Source organism: Dipteris shenzhenensis, chromosome 10, assembly GCF_047967505.1.
Source record: "Dipteris shenzhenensis isolate YYH24624 ecotype China chromosome 10, Dip_SZ_1.0, whole genome shotgun sequence".
Classification (NCBI taxonomy): Eukaryota; Viridiplantae; Streptophyta; class Polypodiopsida; order Gleicheniales; family Dipteridaceae; genus Dipteris; species Dipteris shenzhenensis.
The window spans coordinates 33,954,643-33,971,214 of record NC_141605.1 but is presented as its reverse complement, the minus strand read 5'-3'; the positions used below and the strand labels follow the sequence as shown (position 1 = coordinate 33,971,214).

Here is a 16,572-nt window from a genome sequence, read left to right as displayed (position 1 = left end):
CGTCGGGTGTAGATGGTGCTCACATGGGCAACTTAAGGAGATGGAATGGAGCTGTCATGTGGGCCACAAGTAGGCTGTCACATGAGCAGCACACTGTTGCCCTTCTTGGGTTAAATTCTAGAGCAGCCATGTAAGGCCACCATGTCCAGCGTTTAGGGCTGGCAAAGGCCCTGGATTACAGCAAGTCCACAGGCCGGAGCAGGGCCAGTGCAAGGCCTGGACAGGGCAGGAATATGCGCCTGTAGAGGGCCTATTTATAGGCTGTACTGGTCGGCAGTACAGCAGCAGGTACACTTGGCAGATCAGGTCAGCTGACTGTGTATAGATCAGGATCAGTCTGTAGGGTCTGGTCTAATGCAACAGCAGTCTGGTCAGCCAGACTGGGGGCTCGCTAGCCCTATTAAAGGGCCCCCTTTGAGACGGGAATTTGGCAGTTCTGTTTGAGACTCTCCTGTATGCAGATGAACACGCAAGTGAAGAGCAGCAGAGAAGCCCATGAGAACGTAAGCAGTGGCTCCCTTGAGCAACTACTGAAGCCTTACAAGAGGCAATCTATTTATGAGATCTTTTGGTTACACCTGAGTGTTCTCTCTCTGAAACCGGCCTCTAATCACTCAGAGGGCAGTGGAACTAAACCTTTAATCACTTCAGCACTTACTTACAGCTCACAAAGCATATATCACAACCATTAACCATTGCATGATCACCATTTGGCATTTACCCATTTGTTCACAAACAAAACCACTGAAAAAGGGATGGAGGCTAGAATGCCCCTGCTCAACAGACATAGACAAGTGCACCCGATTGGCCCCAAACACCGTGGCGCCCCTTTCGGTATTTCTTTATATTTCACAGTGAAATGATTACAAGTTGCATCTGGGAGACCTTCCCTGCAACTGAGCACGCAGCCCCAATTCACTAAGCCTTCGCAAGGCTTTCAAGCATAGAACACCATCACATAAGTGCACTTAACCCATAGGCTCAACCCAAAGGCATTCTCTTTTCCGAGTGCAATTCTATTGGCTGTCCAGATGCAATCACACTGCACCCCAGCTGCACTCTCTTTGAGTGGTTTCCAGATGGCATTCACAAAGCTTTTCAAAGCTCCAAAATAAAATCAGCAAAGTACCCAACCAAAGAATGACTCATGTAGCTCTGCCTGGGCACCTGCGAGCCAAGAAAGAGGCGGCACACGAGGCCAACCAATAGCTTATGGCAAAAAGAAATTGCAGTAGCAAAATCACAACTCACCAAGCCCTGAAAACTCGAACCAAGTCCTCAATCGCCAAGAGGACATAGTAGCCAATGCCCAATTGCATTCTCAGCCAAAGAGGAGTGCAAAGGCATGAAGAAAGAGCATTTACAAGAGCCGACCAGCAAGAATTCCACTGAAAAATGCGAAAAGAAGCACTTCTGTCGCGAAGAAGTGGGAGTTCTTGGACTCAAAAGAAGCGTGCTTCAAAGAGGAATGCATTGAGAAGGTTTTGGAGAAGTTTCATCGCCGGAAAGTCCTCCAAAACTGAGAAAAACCAGTCAACCAGCGCGTCGGACCACTCGAAATTCAACAGAAAGCTGTAGCTTTGCAAGAGGAGAGGCCCAGGAGGCGGTAGAAGAAAAAAGGTCCAAAAAAGCCACTTTTGCAAATTCGACCAGCAAAAGAAGTGCTCAGCTCTGCCCGTTCTACCAAACGCACGGAGGGAAAAGCATATCACTACGAAGGGGAGGCAAAGGGGAAGCCATCGGGCCAAACGGAAGTCGAGGAATCCAAACGGGGGATGCGTCAATTTTACGAGCAAAAACCTATGAGCAGGTTTATCCGAGCGTGTTTTTCAAGAGATTTTTAAAAATGTTTTTCTTTAGGAAACATGGTTTTTACACTTTTATTTTTACGAGAACTAGATCCCTTTATCATAAAAATACACAGACTAGTCACTCATTCATTTTTACACAACATAATTTTCTTATTTAGAGACATCCCTTTGTACCCCTGTTATTACCTTAAAAAAGTGTTGATTCCTTTAAGAAACATTCCTCATAATCACTCTCAATGTAATAATACTATGCATATATAATTACTTATTAACACATTTATATCATATGGCAATATCTTTTTAGTGTTTTTATAGCATATTTATGGACATGTTTCTAAAGAAGTTTAAATTACTATAAATAAGTATTAACTTAGGCTTATATATCACTCTCATAAAATACATGTAATATTTAATACTATATATGAAAGATTTTGCAGCTGCGTGCGCTCCTGCGAGCTTCCCCTCCCCCCCTCGCCGTTAGCCCCTACCTCCCCCCTCGCTCCCCCCCCCCCCCTCGCTGCGACCACCTCCACCCCTCCCGCTACCCCTCGCCTCACCTCCGCTCCAGCCGCCCCCTCGCTCCATCCCGCCCCCTCGCTCCATCCCGCCCCCTTGCCTCCGCTCCTTCCCGCCCCCTCGCTCCAACCCGCCCCTCGCCCCCTCGCTCCAATCCGCCCCCTCGCTCCAACCCGCCCCTCGCCCCTCCCCCCCTCGCTCCAACCCGCCCCCTCGCTCCATCCCGCCCCCTTACCTCCGCTCCATCCCGCCCCCTCGCTCCTCCCCGCCCCTCGCCCCCGCTCTAACCCCCCCCCCTCGCCGCCGCTATAACCGCCTCCGCTCTAACCCCCCCTCGCCGCCGCTCTAACCGCCCCCTCCGCGTCGCCTCGCCTCGTTTTTTTTTTTTTTTTTTTTTTTTTTTTTTTTTTCTCTCCCCCCAACCCGCCTCGCCCTTGCCCCGCCTCCGCCATTCCGCCCCTCGCTGCTCCCTCGCCATCCACCCCGCTCCAACCCGCCCCCTCGCTGCTCCTTCACCCCTCGCTTCACCCGCCTCCGCCTCATTCCGCTCCCCTCGCCCCCCCGCTTCACCTCTCCACCCCCGCCATTCCAACTTCACCCCCCCCCCCCGCCCTCTCGCCCCTTCCGTACTCCCCGCACCCCGCAGCCTTCGCCCCGCCTTCAGCTTCGACCCCTCCGACCCTTCATTTCGCCTCGCCCGCCTCACCCCCAGGCTCCACCGCCGCTTCATCCCCTTCTTGGGTGGCAGCCTGTTTTTCTTCATCGGAAGCTTGCAGTTAGTCTTGGCGGTATGGCGGCCCCCAGCCCGGATCCGGAGGCCCAGTCGGACCCTCCCTCTCCAGATGCCTACCGCGTTATCCTGACAGAGCAACAATCATCCCGTGTTCAGGCGATAGCCAGTGATTTTGCTCGTACCTCTGTTTACGGTAGAGTCATTGGACACTCCCCCTCCAGGTCTACCATCAGGGACTGGCTCCAGTCCACTCTCTTGCTAGAGGATGGCCACATTGAGGAGGTGGCCCTTATGGGAAGGGGCATCTTCTGGCTCAAACTCTCCAGTGAGAAAGCTGCGAGCAATCTGGTTGCCGGTTCCCCCACATCGGTGGATGGGAAGATCATCATGATAGTCCCGTGGTACCGTGGTTTCAGCGCAGCGGATTTCGATACTCGGTTCCGTATACCTCGCCACCCAGTGACACTAGTTTTTCCAGGGCTTGCTACTGAGCTGCGGCCGATTGTCAGGGACTTGGGCTCCCATTTTGGCTGGGTTATGCACGACACCTTTGCCGACGCGGTGACCACGGCAGGAGCTCCCCGAGTCCGTGTGGCTGTAGCGGACCCTGCGACTCTCCCTGCAGTGATCGAGATCGTGACAGGTGCCGGCAGTATCACCCAGAGCATGATAGTCACCGGACAGCCAGGTCAGTGCCTGCGGTGCCATGGCTTTGGGCACTTGGCGGCTGCTTGTCCACGCTTTGCCAGCTCGTCTCGACCCTCCCCGCCCTCGCCCCCTCCGCCCCCACCTCCCCCCCCCGAACAGCCACGTCAGGAGGAGCCGAGGCAGTCGGAGCCTGGGCCAGAGGTAGCGGGCGGTTGGACCGAGGTTCGAAGGAAAAGAGGAAAGAATAAGAAGATCTCGGATAAAGGCAAGGAGGCAGAGGTCACCCTTCCTGCAGCAGCACTCCAGAGACCTGACAGGCAGATGCCCCAGGGACCTGGGAGAGCTTCTTCTTCAACGGCAGCCCGCCCTCCACAGCCTCAGATCCTCCTCTCTCCCACCCCCCCGCCTTCTCCCCAGTTTCCCCCCCCTTCGCCCGCCCCGCAGTTTCAGCCCCCGCCTCCTTTCCCTCAGTCCCCTCCCCCTCCCCCTCCCCCTCAGCCCCAGTTCCAGATGCATCCCCATCCCCCTCCCCCCCCTGCTCCCCTCGCCCCTCCTACAGAGTTAGCTGCACCGTCGCCTTCCCAGCCGAGTGCAGCCTCCGTTCCACCTTCTCCGCCAGTCGCCTCCGTGGAGCCCGAGTCGCCTATCCCGCAGCCTCCTCCCCCTCCCCCCCCGCTTGTAGGACACCCGGAGTCTGTACCACCAGTGGAGCAGGTTTCCCTTCCCGCTAGCCCCTCAGTGGCAGACTCAGCTGGGTCTCAGCTCCAGGAGAGAGAGCTCCCGCGAGACTTTTACAGATCTGGCCCCTGGGACTACCTGGATGTGGCCGACCTTGGGACCTTCCCGGCTTGTCTCGACATTAGTATCTTCATGCTCCGCAAAGGGGCGGATGGGAAGATTGCTGCCTTGGCTCCCAGGGATGGCCCTAGCTTCGCCTTCACGTTCCTCAGCGATGGCACCGAGACCTGGACAGACGACTCGGTGTGGGAGGCTCTCAGAGAGCAGACACACGCCCAGATTTGCTCCTGGATAGGCCCGTCCGGTGGGCAGCTCCTCGAGACTCAGTGGTCCGAGGGCGATGTGCGCTTGCGGTGGCGTTGCGCTGCCAAACGTTTCCGATTGATCGTGATCCTCAGACCCCCCCTGGCATGGCCTCTTCCCCAGGATGTCAGAGCTTGGTCCCAACAGAAACTCCGAACCTTCTACGGGATGACCACTTCAGAGATCTCGAGCTGGCTCGAGAAAGCATTTGCCCATGGCACTAGAGGCCTCTCGCCATTGCTGAAGGTGTTGAAGAACGGGCAGGACGACCCCGTCTCCCCCTCCAAACCTTCTCACAAGCGGCAGCGCCTCCACTCCGATATGTCTGATTCTTCTTCGACTTCGACTGCGAGCAGACAGCTGTTCGCAGCCCCCCATCCCTCTCCATGAGCCTACACCTCGTATCCTGGAATGTGAACGGGTTTCACTCTTCGAGCACCCGTGGTCCCAGGAAGCTCATTTTGCGTCAGGAACTTCAGCCTGCAGTGATTGGTCGATTGGATGTACTGCTGCTCCAGGAGCACAAGCTTTCTGCGGCTCATGTCCGCAGCTGCGGGAAGGTTCTCCCTGGACGCTCCTACACTTACTGGGAGCCTTCGATCGGCGCACAGGGGAGGAGCGGGGGGGTCTGTACCTCCGTGTGCGAGCAGTTAGCTCAGATAGTTTTCGGTCACGGCACGTTGATACCAGGCCGAGCCCTTTGGGTAGGCCTGAATTTGGAGGGATCCACGATAGGAATCCTCAACATTTATGCTCCCACAGACCTCCGTTGCAGAGCCACCTTCTGGAGGACACTTACAGGGATTCTTCCAGACATGGATTCCTGTATTGTTGGAGGAGACTTCAACAACCTGGAGACCTTGGAGGACCAGCAGGGTAGAGATCCGGAGTTCACAGGTATGGCTCAGGCAGAGCAGTCAGCTTGGGACTCTTTCATCTTCGCGACAGGAGGGAGGGACAGTTGGAGAGACCCGTCCTTCCGGCGTTGGCACGGGAGCCTGGACTTCTCTTGGGGCTTCCGCAGGGAAGGAGGCAGACTCCTGGAGCGGCTTGATAGGTTTTATGTCAGTGATTGGGCCATCAGCAGAGGTGGCCAGGCGGGCATTGTTCCAGGGACGACACTCTCCGACCATGCGCCTGTGCTCCTTTCATTAGATTCGGCAGCCCAGACTCTCCCCCCCCGATCATGCAGGATTCCCGATTCCATCTTCTCGAGGGTGGACGTCTGTAGCAGCATTTGCAGTCTTTGGGACAGAGACTGGGGGGAGGGCGTGGATCTGGTAGACTCGGTCGCGCAGGCTCTGCAGGAGTCCAGCCAGATCTGCCAGCTCGCAGCCCTACAGGTTCGACAGGATTGGTGGGACAGAGAGAGAGCTCTTCGGAGGGACCTCGCCTCCATTCAGCGACTTCAGCAGTCTTCCCCGGGCTCGGAGGAGCTTAGGATCCAGGCCCTTCGAGCCAGAGCCCTCTTGGAGGAGACCCTCCAGCGTCGCTCCGAGTTCTCCTATCACGCCTCTCTCTCCTTCTGGGCCCGGAAGGGTGACCGGATGTGCAAGGAGTTCTTCAGGACACACGGCCAGAGAGCTGCAGGGGATCAGCTACGAAGTCTCAGGACAGCGGATGGTCACATTGTTACGGACCCGGGGGAGGTCCTGGGGTTGGCCACTGACTTCTACAGGACCCTCTTCCAGCAGGAGCCACTTGCCCCTCGTGCTAGTCGTGACCGTGAGGAGGTGTGGAGGCACATTCCATCCCTTGTCCAGCCTAGCATGCAGGCGACGTTGTTGGCGCCGTTCACCTCGGATGAGATGTTGGAGGCCTTGATGGCCATTGATGGGCAGAAATGCCCAGGTGAGGATGGGCTATCCCGAGCTTTCTTCACCTCCTTCTGGGACCAGATCCATCAGCCCCTCCTTGCAGCTCTGCAGGGGATTTTCAGCAGCGGGCAGATGCCAGAGAGCCTTTCCTCGGGACTGATTTGCCTCATCCCGAAGGGAGGAGATAGACAGGAGATCCGCCAGTGGCGTCCGATCACTCTCCTTACCACTGCCTACAAAATCCTCGCCAAGATGATCAGTGCCAGAGTTCGACCTTTACTTCCAGACCTCGTCCATGACACTCAGACAGGCTTTGTCCAGGATCGCAGTATCCTGGATAATGTCTTCACCTTTTCAGAGGCGGCGGAGTGGGCTCAGTACAGCGGATCACACCTTGCCATTTTACTTCTCGACTTCGAGAAGGCCTACGATCGCGTGGATTGGTCCTTTTTGGAGGGGACTCTGGAGCGGCTAGGTTTCCCGGCAGGCTGGATTCAGGGTATCTCAGCTTTGTACAGGACAGCGTCCAGCAGAGTCATCATTGGAGGCAGGATGGGTGAGCGATTCAGCTTGGAGAGATCAGTACGTCAGGGCTGTCCCCCCTGGCTCCTTATCTGTTTCTCTTCTTCGCCGAGGCCATGACTTACTACCTTCGGGCGAGGTCCACAGGGCTCAGGGGTGTTCGCCTTCCACTCCGGGAGGACACGGAGCTTCTGGACTCAGAGTACGCAGATGATACAGCCCTTTATGTCCAGGACGATGAGAGGATGCTAGAGAGGGTGCGGATGGCCCTGGAGGTTTTCTGCTCGGCCGCTGGTGCGAAAATCAACTGGAACAAATCAGTTGGTTTTCTCACAGACCCGGGGGCGTGTTCTCAGTGGGGGCGATTTCTGGGCTTCAGATGGATTCCACGTGGACAGACAGCTAGATACCTTGGCTTCCAGGTTGGCCTAAACATTACGCCAGCTCAGCAGTTTCTCCCGGTGCTAGATTCCATCCGACGGAAGCTGGCTTTCTGGAGCACTGCTAAGCTTTCCCTTGCAGGTCGTGCTTTGGTAGTTAACCAGGTCCTTCTAGCCACGGCTTGGTATGTGGCTTCCTGTTGGTGCTTCTCGAGATCCAGCGTGGCACAGCTCAGGAGGTTGGTTCGGAACTTCCTTTGGTCTGGGGAGGATGGGCATAGAGATACCAGAGCCAGGGTTGCTTGGCAGACAGTCATTCTTCCGCAGGCTGAGGGTGGTCTGGGGGTCATTGATCCAGAGCTTCAGAGTCAGGCCTTGTTAGGCAAGCTTATCATCCGCGGTTTGACCCCAGGGGGGCAGACGTGGAAGATGTTACTTCAGCAGGGAGTCGGCTCTTGTGTCCCGCGCCGAGGTGGAGAGTGGCTACCGTCCTTCAGGTGGATCTTCACCTCCGCCCCGCTCACTCAGCCCCGCTCCCCACTCGTTCGTAGCCTCCTCATGGTTTGGAGGCGGCTCCGTCTCAGTCTCATCATTCAGTCCCAACCCAGCTGTCAGGAGGAGATCGATCGCCAGCCGCTCGTCTGGAATGGGCAGGTCAGAGACGCCGAGGGCCTTCAGTTGGGGGAGAGATCACATATCAGGTGGGACGGCTGGATGAGGGGGCCAGCCCGGTCCCTTCGAGTTTGGAGGGATACGTACAGACATCTGGAGATGGCCGATCTTGCAGACGCAGCTGGAGGTGCACGCGGAGTCCAGGCGAGACGCACGGAGATCGACGGTGCGATCCCAGCCGCTTGGTTGGCTCCACCTGAGCCTCAGGTCCTCATGCCTGGAGACACCCACTGGCTGGGACAGTTCACCCCCCGTGGCATCCCACTGGTGGTCGCAGGAAGTTTGGATGACTCCTCTATCGCCTTCTTCGCGGTTTCAGGGGATGGACGACTCAGGAGAGAGGATGCGCTCATCGACCCCCTACTCCCGTGGCAGAGGGTTAGGGTCGTAGGCCTTCTGGGGAAGGTCTGGCATACCGACCCTAGTATCGAGCAGGACCAGTTGCAGCTTTGGCGTCTTTGGCTCTGGGAGGGGCGGGCCTTGTCAGAACTTGAGTGGGACCCAGGAGAGTGGTGGTGGCCAGAGATTGTGACAGGACAGGGGCCGACTTCCTTCTTCGCTTACAGCACGACTCTGGGCAGGCGAGTTCTCGGGAGGATGCAGAGCCGCCCCCCCACCCAGCGCCCTAGCTGGTACGCACAGGGTATATCCAGGTTCTTTTTGCAGGCATTCTGGAAGGCCTTGTGGGAGAGCTGGCGGCCGCGGAAGATCTCATACTTCCTGTGGCTTCTTACCCACAAAGGTCTTCCAGTGGGGAGCTGGTTGAGGCAGATAGGTCAGGACGGTTGCTGTCAGATTTGCCATGCGGATGAGGAGTCACCAAAACACTGCCTGTGGAGCTGCACGCGCGCCCAGGAAGTGTGGAGGTGGACTTTCGGGCTTCTTGCTCGTGCAGCACCAGAGCTCGGAGTGATCACTTGGGGCGCGTTCTGTTGGTGCAGCACCGCACCTGGTCTTCATCACTTGTTCGAGGCATGCCAGCAGGACCCCACTTTCCTTATCACACAGGGGACGTGGGGGCCGCTCGAGGGTATCCCACAGCACCTAGCAGAGGCTGATACAGGAGTTCGGGAGAGGCAGCCAGTCTGGGAGATTATCAGCAGCATTACAGGATGGCACATCTGGACCTCGCGCTGCGCGCAGATCCTCGGTGGCACCTCCTTATCGACTGCCCAGATCATGGCGGAGATTTGGAGTGAGATTATTCATACCCTCAGAGGCCAGTGGGACCAGATTCAGGGAGACTCCCGGGCCGGTCAGGAGAAGCGGAGACGCTTCCTCCAGGCTTGGGCCACACAGAGCCTCTTCTTCGAGCAGACTACGCAGGGCCTTCGGTGGCACTACTCACCACCCCGATGGCTGTTCATTCACACTCAGCATATCCCTCCGTGAGAGTATGATCTATTATGCTACCTTTTGGGCTGCGGCCGGTTTGTGAACGCAGCCCGTCAGCTATAAGCTGACCTCTTGTATCTTGTTCTCGAAGTAATATAATTAGCACTGTTTTTTCGGCAAAAAAAATATATGAAAGATTTTCCAAAATATAACACCATAGATGTGCTCAAATGGGGTGTTCCGATCAATTTGAGTGGTTGAATGACTATATTTGGACATTGGATATGAAAGTTATGTCACTTTTAAAAGTGCTGTCCAAGGTAGTTTCGCCAGCGAAACTACCTTGGGAGACTTGCTTCAAAGGGGTTTCGCTGGCGAAACTACCTGGATGGCTTGCTTCAATGAGTTTTCTTTGAAGAAACTCTTTCATGAAGATAGGTTGAGAGAGCGTTTTCAATGTCACCCCCTATTAAGTAAAAGTTGTAAGAAGGATCATAAGGGAATTTTCATATAGAAGTCTACTCTACATGTGGGTTTCTTCAAAAGCCATCCCATTATGCTCTCACCATTCCTACAGATTCACCTAAAGATTTTTGTATAAAATAGGCATTGCTATAATACTTTGCATATTTCTAAGTGAAACTATGTTTTCTTCTGATCGATTTTTGCCATATTTATGCATAGTTGGAAGCTTTTTTTTTCCTTCGCTCGGACGCTCGGAAGATTTCGCTCAGAAAATGCTTGTCCCCTCCAAACGGGTGAGGAGTTATGAAGAAAAACGGAATTCAGCTGAAGGAGGCTGAAAAACCAGTCCAAAATCTCAACAAAGGGAGAAGATGAGAGAGAAAACCACACGTGAAGTTTAGAAGGCCCAGGAAGGTCCAGGAATGGCAAAGGAGCATGTAGAAGGCACTAGAGCCACCTGGAACTCTAGGGGGGCCACTGAAGGTACATGGCCCTCTAGGGGGCCCATTAAAAATGCCACGTCATCATTTCCCAACAACCACTCTTTTAATTCCTTGGAATGCCTTTGGGCCTAGGGATTGATTACGCTTATGTGCTAGGCACCATGCCGCGTTTAATTACACATTATTAAGCCCACGCTTGGACTTTTAAAACCAAAGTTGTCACGGTCTTGTAGTACATTAAAGTACTTACAATTTCACGCCCCCGTGACACTCTCCCAGATCTGCAACTACTGAAGCCTGACAAGAGGCAATCTATTTATGAGATCTTTTGGTTAAATCTGAGTGTTCTGTCTCCCAGATCTGCAAGTGCTTTCTATCTTTTTGTTTGTGCACATGTGTTAAAGTGAGATACAGTGCGTGTTGTACCTTGGCATATCTTCCACACTAGATATATAGTATTCTCAGTTGGTGATTGCAAGGACAGTGGTTTATCTACATGCTGTATTACCGGGTGCTATGCTATAGACAAGTGTAGGTCTGTTTTCCAACAGAGGTAGGAGAGTGGAGTGGAATGAAGTGGCTAGGGAGAGGCTTCAAGAGGCTAGGGAGCAAGAGAGAGGTAGGGGGCGAGGTCAAGGAAGAAGGGGAATTAAAGGAAAAGTGTGCAGAACTTTATGACAATGCAAGGCCGTGCCACACAGAAAAATCTGAAACCTTACAGAATGGCTTTCTGTGGTGTTCCAAGAACAGAACGACTAGAACGTCGTCCCTTGGTATTGCTGCCATGTGGACAGCTGACTTCAGTCAAACAACTGCCATGTGACACCCATCTAAACACATGGACAACAGACTGTTGCCACATCATCATCCACATTGTCACTGACCCACCATGTCATCTATCACTGCATGTGACACATGTCAACCATGTAATTGCTGATCTGCATTCTTGCTTGGAGCAGCAAAGAATCATGCTGAAATTGTGGACAAAAAGCATGCTTCAAGTATGCCAACTCAAAATATCAAGTATGCATGAAAGGTTGCAGGAAATTTTCGCTTAGAGCGGTAAAAAATCATGCTGAAATCGTGGACAAGATGTAGGTAGAGACAGCATAGAGTGCAAATTTGTGAATGTGAATGAAGGAGAACTCCTCCCTTGTACATACATACCAGCCCAAGAGGTTACAAATGCTACTCTTTAGTAAGAATCGGCTATGTACCAGCGGCAACCAGCCCAAAGGGTTACAAATGCACCTCTTTAGTAAGAATCCTAGTCTTGGGAAGCCAAGGGGGGTACATGCAGAGACTCTTGGCTTTTAGTGCTCCACATCCTGGAAATTAAAACATAGTCTCAACTTTTGAGTTCCAAGTACCCCAACTCTCGGATATCAATAAGGAGGACTGTCCCATGGTAGAATGCATTAGAGTCTCTTCAAGTCTCCACACTAAGCGAGCACATCGACTAAAACTCTAATTTGATTGTGAGCTTTACAATGTTGATAACCTCTTCAAGCTGCAATCATCAGTTCAAACTAAATCCAACGATGACTAAAGGATTCACTTGACTTGAGCTGAAAATGAGCTCGCCCAAATAATGCAAATAATACAAGTCTTACTTGCCAACAGTTTCCCCATTAATGGTCATTTTTGTTCTCTCATGTGCACAACTAGTTTTGAACTTTTAGTTTGGAAAATTTATTGGCCAGATTTGTGTCAGCAGGGCAATAGACTAGCTCCACTTCACCGCTTTTGACCTTCTCACAACCCATGTGCTGTGTTTGAAAAGGTTATGAAACAGCAAGTTTTGGCAAGTCGAATACCACTCATGCTGTCACAAAAAATCGTAGTAGACTCTTTTTTTGTGAACATCTAAAACTTTTCTCAACCATTGAGCCTCCTATGTCAGAATTAAACATGGCTCTATGTTAATGCTCGTGTATCGAAACTGCCCTTCTTTATATGGATCAACCAACCTATTCTATATTCTCTAAAAATCAGAGATTGAATTCAAACTCACAGCAAATGCCTTGCTCATTCATACAAGAGTTTACTTACAATTGCAATGTTGTTCCCATTGAGTAGAATCTGATCAAGTTTCGTTATTCGACGCCCCTCAGGAGTAATTTCACTGTTCAAGGAAAGAAAGAGGCACTTTCAGATCTTTGCAAAATCTTCATATGCAAGATTAAGTTTAACCAAACCACACTTGAATTTGAATTTGATTTAGAGTATGTTGATAGATTGGATGATTGATTTTCTAGTATTTAGTGACTGTAGAGCATTGAATTTGATTGATTTAGAGTATTTAGTGACTGTAGAGCATTGAATTTGATTGATTTAGAGTACGCTGATAGATTGGATGATTGAAACTACTAGAATAGGAACAGGGTAAATCGTTACAGATTTACAAAACAGCCATTTTTACATTCTAAGGCCTGAAATATAGTGTAGCAACTGAGGTGACTTAGTGGGGTTAGTTTAGGATCGGTATGCACAAGCTCATGTAGTCACTGCAATAATTGCTGATGGCTAACGCTCAATGCACCGGAGGTAAATCAATATTTCCCGCTCAACCTCCAGCCGTGTAGTTTCAGCAGAACCTGAAGGGTTACCTCAGCAGGCCCTTTTTGGAATGCACTTTGTCACTTCTCTTCCACCCTTCTGCTCTCTTTTCATATCATATCCTTTTTCACCTCCCTTCTTGCACCTGTACTTCAACACGAGCAGCTCCCTTTGTCGTGAGGGACTGTAGAAGATTAGGATGTTCCCTCTGCACGTGCTAATTCTTACAACATACAGACACAGTGCAATCATGCCTGTTGCAGGTCTACAAGAATTTGTATAGTGTATGGATAGGTTCTGCTGCCTCCAGTTCCATGACTTCAACAGGTGTTGGCAAGTCATCACTAATTTAACTTCTGGAGAAGTGATTTTGGTGCAAATAGTTAGTGCACTTCTAAGCCAAGCACACACTTTGCAGCCTATGATTTCATTTCATTGCTGGTGTTTCTGTTTTTACTGTGCTTGCTAAGAGGCATTTTTCAGTCACGAGGCCAATTTTGCAGCCTAACAGTTCACTGGCTACATAATTTCTGCATTTCTAAGACCAACCATATGTGAACCCTATGCAGCGGCATACAAAAGAATCTCTCTCACTAATCTCACACAGTTGATGCACACACACAATCCACACTCAGAAAACTGAAGCGGAAGACCGTGAAGAAGAACTCAGACTATATTAGTGGGATCCTCTACTGCCCAGATCCTACCCAGGTCTACTGTACCCCTCATATGGTGACTTATAGGTGGGTCAGTGACATTTTCGAACACCCACTTTCAACGACTCAACTCTGGGCCAATGCCCATCTGTCAAATGAGATGCTCCAACTGCTCTCTGGGAAGAGCCTTTGTGAAGATGTGGGAGATGTTATCCTCAATCGAGCGATAAAGCAGCTCCATGATTTAGTTCTAAATCTACTCTCAGATAAAATGGTACTGAACATCAATATGCTTCCTCTGAGCATGAAATACCCGATTCTTTGCAATCACTACACAGCTCCTATTGTCGCATGCTACGCTACTATTCCTTAGCTTATGCCCACAGGTGTCTGAGATTCAAAGTCTCCACCCAGCAAAATAGACACCTTGCATCTGCACACTTCTGCACACCCAGCTTGAGTCGCGATATTCAAAACATAAACAACGCTACGTTGTGCTCTTTTCCAAAACTGTCCCCAACTCCCTATAAGGCTCTATACTATTCCTAGCTGCTTGCTAGGTTCTAAACCATCCCCCCATGGACTCATTTAAACTTTAGCCCCTTTTGACCATTTTACTAATTTATTAACCACATCTTGCCCCTAGGCTCTTACCTCTAGGTGCATGGCTAACAAATTAACCAACATAATGCGCATGGAGGTTCCAGAGCTTTCTAGTCATCTCGGACCCCGTCCGTCAAAGATCTTGACACCTAAATCATTGACCAATCCCTTAACGCAATATAACAATCAAATATTTACTATTTATATACATTACCATTGGTCTCTCTAACGACTTTCTACCGCCGACCATCCAAGGTCATGCTACATTCAAACTGGAACCTATCACCTCCTCCTAAAGAACTTCCATGTCCTCCAATATCGATTTGAACCAAACTTCTTAGAGCATCTTCAGGATACCAGAATGTCCTGAAATAGGAAATGAATGTAGTTGTAACAAAAGTGGTACTTTGGTAACCTTTTAATTAGCATTGTACTTTGTACTTTGTACTAGAGGCTTTTAAACTGATGCCATGTAGCAGTTTGGGGTACAATCCCATAACTAAATTTGTAAATCAGCCTACCCTAGTTTCTATAAGAGGCATGGCTCCCCCATTTGTACTCAGCTAATGAGGAATACACTATTACTATGCCAAATTGGATTCTCACAGCTCCATACTGAATTCAATAAGGAATTAACTGTTTCCTGTCCTTTTGCAGCCCCGCACAAGTTCTGTTGTAAGTCCAGCACATGACTTACTCTCTCTCTCCCTCTCTCCCCAAATTATAAGAGGTACTTTCCTATTACTTTTTGCATTGACCCTTCTTTTTGCATTGAACCTTCTGCCAAGTACATTTCCTGTTTCTAAATGGATAAACCTAACCTAGGCAAGTGCATGTTGATCCTGTCCATTCTAGGGCTGTCTTGTTGGGCTAAATTAGTGGTATTTAATAAAAGTTAGAGGCAGTCCTGTTGCATTGGTATCAGAGCACAAAATCATGGGAAATTGTGGGAAGTTTTCATGCCTTCTACTCCAAAAACGGAGCATGTGTTCTTGAGCCGATAGCACACCTCTCAGCCAAATTCTGTTGCGGCAAGTTGTTCCAATCACTGGATGCCACGTATCAGCCTCCTAGGGGATCGAAAATCCAAAGTTCTCATAATTGAATTTTTTTTCCATCAAACTGATCGTCTTGCCATGCTGATTAAAAGCCTTAAGGTATGATTGTGAAAATTCTGGTTTGAATCTGCATTCTGGCCCTGAATGCTAACGCAGGAAAATTTGATGATTTGTTGCATTCTATGGAGTAAAACCCCAAATGTCAAGATCTGTGACGTATTCCTTTCTCTATACCATAGACTTATTGATGGTTTGATGAATGGACACTTGTGGAAGGGTTTGCCCTTTCGACAGGACACTTCCTATGAGGCACAACCCTTCACAAGAGACACATTCTATTGAAGAGACACTACCATTGTAATGTACCCTCTCATCAAGTCACACCCTTCACAAGGGATACACACCTCTTCATGCACATAGACTTTGGAGTACACACCTTTTCATGTGTGACTCTTTACTCTCATATAAGAGAGGCCCAACTGTATGGATGGCACACTACAGACACTCAAGCAATACAAATATTCCTTGTTCTCTGCTATTTCAGTCTCCTTTCTTCTTCTTTTTTTCAAGAAAATTACTACATTAAGTATGAATGAAAACCGCGAGAGCAAGCTCAAATGCAGGAGTACATCATGCAATGCATGAAGAAAAAACAGCTCAAAGTGAGCTAATAAAGACCAAGGCGAAGGCTGAAAATCAACCCTGAAGGAAACTCAGAGAAGAAAGGAGATCCCCTCTAAACTCTGAAAAAAGTAACTCTCCTAGCAGTGGCTGCTCTGGAGGATCCCTGCATGCTCGCCCAAATGGCCATCAGAGTGTGTACTGTGTCAGTCCACATACTGGCCATAGTCTGGGAAGGGTGAACCTGGATACCCTCCATCACCTCTATACACCTGGCTCTCCAAATATGCCAAGCTGCAATGCTAGCCAAAATCTCCCAAGACGTGTCTACTGAGGCATGAGTAGCTCTGAAAGGAGTGTGGGGAACGTCCTGGAGGGAACAAGACTCAACTGAATGTCGCCGTACAATGAAAGTTGGATCTGGATCATGTCCCTCGAAAAACACCTATGGGCCAGTAAGAGAGAACCCCAGGTCATATAGAAAGGTGCTGTATGAAAGATGCTGAAAATCCTCCTTTCCAAATCGTCCTCGCTTGTCTGCACTCCCAAAGGCAATGTTGTACTGACTCAACTGCCATGTAACAACCAGGACAAGTAGTGTCAGCCCCGAACCTAGATCCTACATCTATTGGAGCAGGTTGCAACACAAGTTTCTCTCCTACTCATCCCGCCATACATGCCTGCAATTCGCA

The 16,572-nt window shown here is 50.6% G+C and overlaps 1 protein-coding gene across 1 annotated transcript in view; it reads right to left on the bottom strand.

Moving 5' to 3' along the window:
• The window catches only part of SAD1 (Small nuclear ribonucleoprotein family protein), a 48,850-nt gene that overhangs the window by 9,729 nt on the left and 22,549 nt on the right, over positions 1–16,572 (bottom strand). Inside the window, exon 3 of the mRNA XM_087380548.1 lies at positions 12,436–12,508. Within this exon, the coding sequence (XP_087236674.1) occupies positions 12,436–12,508 (73 nt within the window). The remainder of the gene's footprint in view (positions 1–12,435; positions 12,509–16,572) is intronic.